Raw genomic sequence first — 12,830 nt, 5'->3', positions numbered from 1 at the left:
GAAATTAAAGTACTTTCTTTCATGGATTCATAGAATGGGTTGGGTTGGAAAGGACCTTGAAGATCATCTAGTTCAAGCCTCCTTGCCATGGGCAGGGACACCTTCCACTAGACCAGGTTGCTCAAGGCCCTGGCCTTGAAGACCTCCAGAGAGGGGGCATCCATACCCTCCCTAGGCAACCTATTTCAAGAGAAAGAAGAAATGTCCTTGTTATCTAAGTACTGTTAAAATGTGAAGAACTTGTATTGCTCTTCTTCATAACCCTGCTTGAAATCTGAACAGAGCAGTATGAACTCTCCATTCCCCAGGCTTCTTACAGGAGAGCACTATTTGCAGATGCAGCAGTATCTTTATCACCTGTTGTAATCTTCTATTTCAAGCAGCAGAAACACACAAGAGCTTAAGCAGTTGGCTTGTGTGGTAGATAAATACACAGGATTTGCAGAATGCAAACTGCAATGCATTTATGTTTCTTGTTCCTAATTTTAGAATCCTTCTAAGGAAGGTATTCCTCATAGCTCATTTGTGTATGTCTGTCTTCCTGCTTCCCAGGTTTAGCTACATGCTTGTACCCTAGCAGGTTGATGCTTCCTGTGTCTTTCAACACATAACATCTACATGTTGGCACTGTCAGTAATACCTGACTCACTTTAACACCAGTATGTTTTTATTCCTGTTGCCCATCTAACAGACCTGGTATGAAGGCAGAATGGTCTTAGAAATATTCTGCTTGGGCATCAGCAGATAAGCTTCCAGCTCCATTTATGGAATTGCTGGTTTTGATAGTAATATATATATATAAGACTAGGCTGTTACAGAGGGCTTTGTGTGTTTGAATTGTGATACCAGCCCTTATAAAAGCTTGATAAGTTGAACATTTCTTGAGTTAGCTGAAGAGCATGTTTTGAGCATCAACACTTTCCTAGTGTTTGTTTTTCCTCAGGGATTTTTTTCCCCTTCTCTTTTGGAATAATAGATGTGAACAGTATTGGTACTGGCTATTAGTGGTACATTTTTACATATCAGCAGTGCTTGATATTGCTGGTGTAACATTTGCTGATACAGGCTCTAGTAGCATTGTATGCAGGATAATAGGAGTGGTTTTCTTAGCTCCCTCAGGATTTAGCACAACAGCTGAAATTTTACCAGAGGAGTTTCTGATAAGGCAAGTAAAGAGGAGCTGTTTAGCTGGTTGAATACTTCAAGTTTGTTCTACAGGATCCTTTAAATTTTAGATTGCTCTCTTAGAGGTGAAATAACTTCCTTTTACTATAAGAACTTCAGCTGATGCTGTTAAAGCCTATAAAATAAAACTGGAAGAATTCTGTTTAGTGCCAACAGTCAAAGAGAAAAAGACTTAAGGTACACAGGTAAACCTATGGCTTGCACTATAAAAAGAAAGTATTTTTTCATGAACTAAGCCCCAAAAAGCTGTGTATCTTCTGGTAAAAGTGTGTGTGACTGCATGTGTATTATGTTTAAACAGTTCTAGCAGATACTAATTCCAGAGCTTGCTTTTTGGTGCACACCTATTACAGGAAATCACCAAAATGAATGAATAATTTAAGCTTATAAAGAAAACACATTTCAACACAAAACCAAAAATTCATGGAGAGACAGACAAGCTTTAAACCTGTTTCCTTCTGTGCAGGCTACAGGAAGGTTCCTTTACATAGCTCAGATGGAGCTCATGCAAACTCATTGTCATCTTCCTCAGAGACAATAAACTCTCTCCTAACTTGCCCGGGAAAGCTAGGTGTTACATTGCAACAGTAGTGATTTTCAAGTCAAATAGATATGTCTGTAGGGTAGAAATGGAATTAGAATTGAAATCATTGATTCTGTAAATGATTTAAATTGCAGTGGCTAGTGTTTGTTGGTATGTAACATTATTTCTTGCATAGCCTTATGGGGAGCTTTCTACAAACCTCACATATCTATGTTTATTTTATGTTTGAAACAGTTTCTGATGCTTGTGTTCAGTTTATAAAGCACTTTGATATGAGATTATATTACAGTAAGGTGTCTTGATTTTGGCTGAGGTAGAGTTAATTTTCTTCCTAGTAGGTGGCACAGTGCTCTGTTTTGAATTTAGGATGAGAATAATGTTGGTACAACACTGATTTGTTGTTTCTGAGCAGTGCTTATACTTAGTCAGAGACTTCTGAGCTTCTGATACTGCCCTGCCAGTAAGGAGACTAGGGATGCACAAGAAGCAGGGAGGAGATACAGCCAGGACAGCTGGACAAATGATATTTCATACCATACCATGATGTTGTGATGAACCATGGAAGAGATGGCAGCCTGTTGCTCACAGCCTGGTGGGTCAGTAGTCAGTGGGTGGTGAGAAATTGTATTGTTATTTTCCTTTCCTTTTCTGTCCTGTTAAACTGTCTTCTTCTCAGCCCATGAGTTATCTTTCCCCCAGTTTTCTCCCCCATCCCACTGTACGGGACGAAGTGAACAGCTTTGTGGCAATTAGAAAACCAAAATGCACATGCAGAAAAACAGCACATCACAACTGTAGTTTCATTGAACAAGGTTGTCTCACGCTTTTCTGCCTTGTCTCAAATCCACTCATGTCTCATGCCTTCTGTCTGCTCTTGTCAGGCAGTTTAATGTGTAAAATGATCTTACTAAGGGCATGGGCTATCTTTTGTGTCGGCACTGCAGGAAAAATGGAAACAAGAGGACAGATGAGAACAAAATGGACAGATTTAGATACTTGGTTTCGGTGAAGGACAATAAAGGCACTACTTTGTCCTCTTACTGTGCTTCAGGCACCAAGTCCATCATTCTTCAGGGCTCTTCAGTGTGTCCAAAACCAGAACAAAATGGTGAGAGAAGCACAGCTGCATGCAGTTGCTCTGCAACTGTACCTAGAGCAAAAACAACATAGCCAAGCTAATGATGATGTGTTGTTCACAAAGTATCTGCTGTTTTATGCCTGTCTGGGTTCATTGTGCATAATGCAGAGAAGTATGTAATCAAAAATCAACATGTAACACTCAAAAAATCAGATTTCAGATCAGGTTAGAATCTGGATCTGGTTAGAATCACAGATTCACAAGTTAGTTTGGCATGTCTGTACCCAGAAAATGGCTGAAGGTGATTATCCATTAGACCCTGGACAGGTTGCATTTAGTATCTGAGACCAGAGCAAAAAGTTCACGTGGAAGAAATTGTGTTTTCCTTGTCCTCTCCATGTCTGTGTTAATCACACAGTGTTACATGTTTGCAGTGCATCGCAGCGCTCCAGGGCTGTGCATGTGCTGTACCATCAGAGTACAGCCAGCAGGCACAGACTGCTCTGCCTCAGAGCAGCTCATCAGGCTACCAAATAACTCAGTATTACTGATTGTCACATGACCTCATGGTGACCCACTTTGATTTCATTAGTCAAGACATGGGCTGTTGTACAACTTCAAAATGTGTGTTTGAGATCTGTTACTGCCAAAATTAAAATGCTTTTGGAATGCCTTCATCACTTGGTTCATATGATGTCTGTATGTTTCATCCATGTCACTGCTCAAAGACTGCCAGGACTCAGCTGTCAGCAGTACTGCAATGACCCACTGATCAGCTGGCTTAATTAAAGCCCAATCCCTGGATCTTTCCCTCTGGGAGAAATTTTCAGATGGAGAGAACTGAGTATAGTGACCTTCTGTGTCTATGGTTGTTAGAGACATGCAGAGGAGACGAAGAGGATGTGAAGGAGGAAATAGCCATGTTCTGCATGGGTTGCTTTGCTGTTGCAGAAAGGGTCAAGAAAAGCAGTAGATGGCAGGGATACTGGCTTACTGTCTTTTGGAAATACAGTCCTTACCCAGCTAATGAAGTGGGAAATGCATTGTAGGGAGATCCTAGTTTAAATGCAAGGCCTCTCTAGAGTTTTCATGCATCAAAGGCAAGAAACTAGTTAATGGTATATTACTTGGCTCATCTGCTTTGTCTGAATGGTTAAGGCAAACATTCTGCAACTGGAGTGTAGGAGTCTCAATAGATTAGGACTCCAGATCACAAAGATTTCTTCCTCCTTTCCCCCTCCCTCCCCTCTTTTTGGGGGGATGGTGGTGGGTTTTGTTGGGGTTGGGTGGGGGTGTGTGTTCTGTTCGAGGCAGATTACCATTCATGTTTCAAAATTCCTCAATTTGCTTCCTGTTTATCTGGTCTTTGTGTGTTACTGAGGGGGGAAAAATTACCATCTACATTGCAGAATTCTAATTACAAAATTTCTGCTGTAGTCTTCAAACTGCATTCAGATAATTTCAAGTATGCACAAGTGGCTGAACACAGAGCTGTCTGAACTAGCAATCAGCTGGCATTTTTAGTTCTGAGCAGCCAGCAAATTGAATTGGTAAAATTCATTCTAATGCCAGCAGGGCAGGGGGGGGTGCTCTTGACTGCTGCTAGTTAAGAGATTTGTTGAAAGTGCAACATAATGGGAACCAAGTTTTGTAATAAGCAGTCATATAACTCTCTTGATTAACAGGCCTGTTAGGTTAAGAGGAGGTGCATTGTTCCAGTACTTTGTGATGTGATGGCAAGAAGGGCACAGAGTGGAGCTTGCCATAGTGTTGCTCCTTAGCCTTGCAAAAGCAGAACGTAGTGGGGGGGAAAAGAGAGTTAAAAAAAAGACCATAAAACCTTTCAGTTAAATTCAGCAAAGAGAAAAGAAGTTGGTAGCCCAATTTCTTTGTTTATCATGTTGTTAAAAGCTCATTCTCATTATTTTCCCCTCACTGTCAATGGCTCCAAGAATTCAGGCATCTTGAAGTGTGCAGTGCTGTCACAGGCAGCAATGACTCTGTTACAAATGCACTAATAATCCCAGATTTAAAAGATTTGGGATGGTACATTGCAAGAGTATTTGTTTGTGAATAGTGTAAGTGTTCCTTTAAAGTCACAGCTGGAAATAGTTGTTGGTGCCATATCTAAGCTAAAATAAAAGCTAAGTGTTAGAAGCCTATGTTGGAAATAGACAAGTTTTTATAAGGTCTAACTTGTCTCAGCTGTTATTGTACAGCAACACAGAGAAGTATTTTGTGCTGAACCCTTGGGCTGACCTCTGAACTCCTCTCTGTTAACCATGATAAAAGATGATGACCTCAATTTATGATTGTGGCATCCCCAGCAACTACATCTGGGCTTTATTTTTAAAGCACCACTTTCCAATGGAGTTTTATGGCATGTATTTTTAGGTCAGTTGAGACACATCTGTACAATATTGCAGTGAGATCATGGTTGAACACATGGTGTCACCTGCATGTTGTTGTCTGTATTTTTGCCAATGTGCTCAACTTGAATTGGCAACTAGAGAAAGTCTGAGTATGTTTGCAAATGGTATCCTAGCACAGAATCACAGAATTAACCAAGTTGGAAAAGACCTCCAGGATCATCGAGTCCAACCTATCACCTAACCCTTCTCATTAACTAAACCATGGCACTAAGTGCCTCATACAGCCTCCTTTTAAACACCTTCAGGGATGGTGACTCCACCATCTCCCTGGGCAGCCCATTCCAATGCCAATCACTCTTTCTCTGAAGAATTTCTTCCTAATGTCCAGCCTAAACCTGCCCTGGTGCAGTTTGAGACTGTGTCCTCTTGTTCTGTCCCTGGGTGCCTGGGAGAAGAGACCAACCCTCTCCTGGCTACTACCTCCTTTCAGACTAGAGTGCATTGAGATCTCCCCTGAGTCTCCTTCAGCCTAAACAGCCCCAGCTCCCTCAGCCTCTCCTCGTAGAGCTGTGCTCCAGCCTGCTCACCAGCCTTGCTGCCCTTCTCTGGACACATTCCATCACCTCAACAGCTTTCTTAAAGTGAGGGCCCCAGAACTGGACACAGTGCTCAAGGTGTGGCCTAACCAGTGCTGAGTACAGAGGAAGAATGACTTCCCTGTTCCTCCTGGCCACACCAGTCCTGTTACAGGCCAGGATGCCATTAGCCTTCTTGGCCACCTGGACACACTGCTGGCTCATGGTAAATCAGCTGTCAACCAGTACCCCCCGGTCTCTCTCTGCCTGCCTGCTCTCCAGCCACTCTGTCCCCAACCCGTAGCACTGCTTGGGGTTTTTGTGGCCAAAGTGCAGAACCCAGCACTTGGACTCATTAAAACTCATGGTGTTGGACTGCACCCATCTATCCAGCCCTGTCCAGGTCCCTCTGCAGGGCCCTCCTACCCTCTAGCAGGTTGACACATGCTCCCAACTTGGTGTCATCTGCAAACTTACTGATGTACTCAATCTCCTCATCCAGATCATCTGTGAAGATACTAAACAGGACTGGAGTCTGCCCTGGTCCCTGCGGGACATGAGTAGTGACTGGCTGCCAACTGGATGCGGCACCAACCACCACTCTCAGGGCCTGGAACCTCATCCATATAACCATAACATTGAATGGGCAGTTGAAACTGTATCTTGTCAATCTCATCTGATCAGCACTGTTACCCGACTAAGACTGAAGTGACAGGAGGTTTCAGACTTTAGAGGGTTCATGGGACAGGGTTCAGACTGAGCTGTGTGGCTCAAGTCAGCAGCAGCTATCTAGAATCGCTGAGATTTGGCTTGTGGTGAACCTAAGGGAGCACAGAGTCTACACCTTTTCCACAGGCTGGGATGTCATGTAGCTATTGTCTGGTCTACAACAAATTCTCTTTCCCCAAAATGCCAGGGCAACAATGGTAGCTTGTTTCAGTGCTTGATGAACTGTTTAATACTTTGAACATTTTCCCAGTATGTGTCCTTAGTCACTTGGACACTGAGAACATGAATTCTGCTCTGTGTTCCTAATTATCTATTTGGACATTCAGTTTTTCTTTCATATATGTCTTTGGCCTGGGCTTGGAACATTTTTCCAATTTATAAAGAGTATCTTAAACATTTATCCTGTCCCCTTAAGTGTTTGCAAACACTTCTGCCTGTTATCATCTAGAAGTTTTGGTGTGTACTCTGTTCCTTTCTCCAAGTCATGACTGAATACATAGGAATTACTTGTATCCAGAACAAATTATCATTTGACAGAGGGCTATTAATTAATAATCTGAGTAAAGCTTATACTTCTCTCATCTAGACTCTGTTCCTCTGCTATGACAGCATCATATAGGGCAATCTCAAAAGGCGTATTAGAGTTAAGATATGTCAGGTCCACTGGCTTTCATATATGCACAAGTCCAGGTAAGTCATCAAACAAGAAAACTGCAGTGTGCTGAGAGATTGATACTGATGTGCTTTCTGTGTGACTCCTCTAATCTTTGTTTAGTAATTTGGTTTGTTATCTGACATGGTCTAGTTGACTGGATAGAGCCGAGTGATATGTTGGACTGGATGATCTTGGAGGTCTCTTCCAACCTGGTTGATTGATTATCTGTCAGATTGTCTGTCTGGGTACCTGTAATTTCTGGGATTCCCCTTTTTGCCATCTTAAAAACAGTGGTTTTAATGTGCCTCCAAAGTCTCTGTCTTGAATGAGTTCCTGAAGATAATCAAGGTTTGCCTGGGCTAGTTTCTTTGAGGCATTCTAAGGTAAATTCCACCAGGGGTTGCTGACTTGAGAGTGTTAAACTTACCAAATGTCTTGTAGTTACCTTTGTACTGGATCATATTCCAGTGATGGATTCCTCATCTTGTTTCTGAGAGAATGCCAGGAGGTTCTGTGCATACAGGTTCACTGGATGGTAACACTCTGTGCTGGGTTAGGAACTGGCTGGAGGGCCGGACCCAGAGAGTGGTGGTGAATGGTGCCACATCCAGCTGGCGGCCAGTCACTAGTGGTGTCCCTCAGGGATCTGTGCTGGGCCCCATCCTCTTTAACATCCTCATAGATGATCTGGATGAGGGCATCGAGTCAGTCATCAGCAAGTTTGCAGATGACACTAAGCTGAGGGCAGATGTGACTGAGTTGGAGGGCAGAAGGGCTCTGCAGCGGGACCTTGACCGCCTGGACAGATGGGAGGAGGCCAATGGGATGGGGTTCAATAGCTCCAAGTGCAGGGTGCTGCACTTTGGCCACAGCAACCCCATGCAGAGATACAGGCTGGGGTCGGAGTGGCTGGAGAGCAGCCAGACAGAGAGGGATCTGGGGGTACTGATTGATACCCGCCTGAACATGAGACAGCAGTGTGCCCAGGTGGCCAAGAGAGCCAGTGGCATCCTGGCCTGCATCAGGAATGGTGTGGCCAGCAGGAGCAGGGAGGTCATTCTGCCCCTGGACTCTGCACTGGTCAGACCACACCTTGAGAACTGTGTTCAGTTCTGGGCCCCCCAGTTTAGGAAGGACACTGAGATGCTTGAGCGTGTCCAGAGAAGGGCGACGAGGCTGGGGAGAGGCCTCGAGCACAGCCCTACGAGGAGAGGCTGAGGGAGCTGGGATTGGTTAGCCTGGAGAAGAGGAGGCTCAGGGGTGACCTTATTGCTGTCTACAACTACCTGAAGAGTGGTTGTGGCCAGGGGGAGGTTGCTCTCTTCTCTCAGGTGGCCAGAGCCAGAACGAGAGGACACAGCCTCAGGCTGCGCCAGGGGAAATTTCGGCTCGAGGTGAGGAGAAAGTTCTTCACTGAGAGAGTCATTGGACACTGGAATGGGCTGCCCGGGGAGGTGGTGGAGTCGTCGTCCCTGGGGCAGTTCAAGGCAAGGTTGGACGTGGCACTTGGTGCCATGGTCTAGCCTTGGGCACTGTGGTAAAGGGTTGGACTTGATGATCTGTGAGGTCTCTTCCAACCTTGGTGATACTGTGATAGTGTGATACTGTGAAAGCCTTCCAAGTGCTGAGTGAGCAGTTTCTGACTTCTGTTGTAGGCTGTCTGAAACAAGGTCTTTGGAGGATATATGATCTCTTTGATTTTTAAATAAGTCTTTGGCTGTCACAACTGAAAGAAGAGCTTTTAAATACAGTTAATGCAAAAATGTATAAGCCTGTGAAGAAACTGGAAGTAAAAAAGTGAACTTCCCAGTATGTGCTGACCAAGGGGAGCGCTGAAGAATGGCATACAAAAGCCAAGGGCTGGAGGAGAAGAGCCCAGAGAAAGCCTTCTCCATCACACTTCAGATTGTGCATTTAGCAGAGTGCACAGAAGGGAAAATTACATGGAAAATTACTTTGGAGAAAATGGAATTTTTATTTAAAATGCCTGTTTCATGTGAAGTAGTTGAGGGTTTTGTTGCTCTTTTGAGGGGAAGGCAGCAGGTTTGTGTGATTTGTCAGCGGAAGCACTTTCTTCCAAAATGAGAGTATTATTTATTTTTGAACTGTAATTAATTTGTAGTTTGTTTTCCCCTCAAAATTTTCATCAAAATCTTGAGCAGTAAGTAGTATTTTGGCTGACTAGTCTAAACTTTTAAGTCCAGATTCTGTCTTCTCATGCTTAGTCTTCTGCTTGCTAAGGTGTAGCTTCGCTCACTTTGGGGTCAGTTTTAACAGGGTGATGACATAGCCGTCAAGGTGCAATCAGTGTTGAGGCTGCACACCCTGCTGTGTGGAGGCTTTGCTTTGGACCATGGTAAGGTAGAGAGCAGTGCAAAGAAGTGAAGAAAATGAAACTAATGCACAATTATAGTCACAGGTTAGGCTTGGGCCCGTTGTTAGAATCTGAGCACACCCAGGCTTTGCAATCCTTTCAGTGAAGATACTATAATAGCAGATTGGCTTTCATAGGCTCAGAGTTTGAAAATTCTCTTTATTTCTCATAGAACTTTCCCCATAGTTAGCAAGGTGACAGCTGAAAGTAGTGATTTGGCCTCTGGCCAGTGGGGTCTCAGTGTTTGTGGCTTAGTCTTTCCGAAAGAACAAAGCACCTAAGTAGGCAGTGCGTTTCTGAAGTTTCCCTGTGCTCCCTGATGAGCAGGTGTATCTGCCTGCCTGCCTGCCTGTGCAGCTTCAGAATAAACAATTCTTGTGCTGCTTTTTCAAGTCACTTAATGGGAGGACTCTCCTTTATTTTACAGACCTGATTAGCACTCTGAAATGTTCTCTTCTGTGATGATGCCTAACAGACTTTCATTAATGTTACACATGAATGTTACACATTAATGAGATGTTACCCTCAGGAGCTTTCAACCAGGTGGTTTGTTTAAAAAAGAGTCTACTGCCTACTGATCTGCTTCCTTCTCTAATGTCTACCTGTCAGTGGCTTAAACGGTGATGATGCTGGAAGTAGGAGGGGAGCAGTTAAGTTTCCAAGTGTGTATCTTTGGATCTCCTAGCAGACCAGAGTCTTCACTTTCATTGCTAACTCAACGTGAAATAGGAGATATTTTGTTGTTCTGCTGTTGTTCTTCTGCTTCTGGTTTTTTTCTGTTATCAAATTTTTGCAAGTTTGGACCTAGAATCTTAGCCAGGGTATTAGCCACAATCAGACACTTAAATGTAAAGGATTAAAGGTCAATCTACCTAGTAGCAAATGATTTTTGATTTATCTAAAATAATTACATTCTTTATCATAAATGATTCTTTCTTTCCTCTCTAACACTTGTAACAGAAACAGAAGACTAAAGAGTAGTGTTCTAGAGTTGTGTATTGTTGTACTGATTAGTCTAGCTTTTCATTGCACTTTCCCAAAGCTCTCTATCCAGTGCTGAGATGGAGAGAGTTAAAATAAATATTAGGGAGGAGAGGACACTGCCACAGACATGTGAACCTGTAATTTTTAGTTAATAGGAACTATAGAAACAACAAATACCTGCTTGGGAACTTTATTCATGCTGATTCTTAAGAAGATGATTTAGTTCTTACTTGTTAATTAGGGAAAGTGAATACTGGAGAACGTTCAGAAGAACAAGATTTGTGTAGTAGCCTTGAGCTAGGCTGGCAGAATAGTGCCTTTATTTACCATTTCTAGTTTATCACATATGTTGGATTTACACTTGGTTCTGTATTGGGGTTTTTTATGGGGAACCAGCCCAGGCCACAGATAGTTGCAGTGTCATAAATGTGAAACGAAGCTTTCAGGTGGAGATAGGGATGGGCAAACAATGTTTTCTTGTGTTGTTAGCTATTTAGGATAGGAATTTTCTTTTGCTTCAGGTAGGGAAACAATGTTCTGTTTCTTATGGTGTTTGTTGAGCATTGTTTCAATGCAAAGCCATAATGGCAATTTTAAGAAGAATCTCTTTTACCTGTGCCTCTGAGTCCTAAGTCATCTCGTACCGCTAGAAGGCAATATAAAAGCTCTGTTGTGCATAACATCATCACAGCCAGCATGACCACAGTGTGGTGTTTATACTACACTGATTTTGACAAGGATACATTCTTGGCTGAAAGCTGTGTTGCTGGCCTGGAGAAGTGGTTGTCTTCTTTTCATCCTTAGTTGCAGTCTTTGATTGCCTAGCTTTGGTAGTCCTTCTAGGTCAGTCAAAAAAAAGTGTTCTCTGCCTATGTGTTTGGTAAATACTTCTTGTGCAGGCTTATCCATTCTAAATCTGCAGAAAATACACTTCCCAGCACAGTATTGTTGAAGTGCAGCAACTGTGACGCAGATCACAGCGTAGGAGAACATTCCCCAGCAGTGTGGAGGAGGGCATTTTAACCTGAAACACTTGGGCACTGCTCTTGAGAACAGGGCCAGAAACTGCTTGTGGCACAGAGGATAGAGACTTAGGGACATCTCATCCTGAAGTACAGTAAAATGCATTGTGTACAATCTTTACCTACATTGCCCTAGCATTCTTTCTTCTGGAAAGTGTTGTCTCTCCAACTTCCTTTCTTCTGGTGAGTAGTCAAATAACCAGACCACCAGAAGGACTTTGTGTGGTCAGTTTGTTGTGCTTGTACTGGAAATTATTAGAGATCAGCTGCCTTAAACCATGTTTGTACTGTGTCTATCACAGCAGATTCAGTTGCCTTACATTAGTGCTCATAAACAGGTTAATGTAACTTTGTGGAAGGCTCAAGTAACCTCTAATGAAGTTTTCTCTCTTTCCTTTTGCAGGTGGTTAGTCGCGTGGCAGCTCAACAAGGATTTGACTTGGATCTAGGATACAGGCTACTGGCAGTATGTGCAGCCAACAGGGACAAATTCACTCCAAAGTCAGCTGGTAGGAGAAGCCTTTTGTTGTGTATTACTGATTCTTGGATGGTTGTATTCTGAACAAAAGCTACCTGCAACTGTCTGGCATGCTGTAAAAACCAAAAGCATATTTGGTGCTAATGTGCTGCTGCTGTTGGCATTTCAATGTTGCGCTGTTCTGAGGATACGTGACTTGAGAAGTCTGTGCTTTCTGCAGCTAGTGTTATTCCTTGCCTTGTTTGATGTTATAGATGAAATGTTACTTCCAGAAGCACAGATGTTCAGTAATTTCATGGTGGGAATGAACACACTCAGGCCCCTCCATCTTGGTAAACTATTGATTTTCTGTCATGTGTTAGCCACTAAATCTTTCACGTTCATTCTGCACACCCAGATAGATCTATTGCCAAATTTTCATTCCTTGCCTGCATGTGTCTCTGCAAACAAGTACCATGGTTCCTTGTACATCTGATCATTAGCTTGACAATTTTGAGCCAAGCCTAGGTGGCAGTGTTAGGGATATATTACTAAGTAGCCAGTTTGCCAGTATTTTACAGCACTAATCTGATACAGAGCTCCGATCAAGTAGCAATACTTGGTCATGATGCACTGACATTGTTTACTTGTATAGTGAAAGTAGAAAATGCACTTCAGAGGCTTTCTGCTTCTCACATGGTTTATTTAAGTGGGGCATTTAATTCTGGTTTTCCTTTTCTTAGCTGATGAATGTCAACATAATGTGCACTGGCTTGGAAAACAGGCAGATAACTGTTCCATTCCAGACTGAGTTTGGATAACTTTGCTCTTTAGCACTAAACTGCTCTGCAGTCC

The 12,830-nt window shown here is 43.0% G+C and overlaps 1 protein-coding gene across 14 annotated transcripts in view; it reads left to right on the top strand.

The window, feature by feature from the left end:
• ZMIZ1 (zinc finger MIZ-type containing 1) overlaps positions 1-12,830 on the top strand; it is a 359,852-nt gene that overhangs the window by 211,395 nt on the left and 135,627 nt on the right. For all 14 annotated transcript variants that reach the window (XM_064145441.1, XM_064145438.1, XM_064145439.1 and 11 more), the window contains one exon: positions 11,922-12,027. In XM_064145441.1, the coding sequence (XP_064001511.1) occupies positions 11,922-12,027 (106 nt within the window). The remainder of the gene's footprint in view (positions 1-11,921; positions 12,028-12,830) is intronic.

This window comes from Pogoniulus pusillus, chromosome 6, assembly GCF_015220805.1.
Source record: "Pogoniulus pusillus isolate bPogPus1 chromosome 6, bPogPus1.pri, whole genome shotgun sequence".
In the NCBI taxonomy this organism is placed as follows: Eukaryota; Metazoa; Chordata; class Aves; order Piciformes; family Lybiidae; genus Pogoniulus; species Pogoniulus pusillus.
Note: the sequence above shows the minus strand (reverse complement) of the source record. Positions and strands in the feature narration are given on the sequence as shown.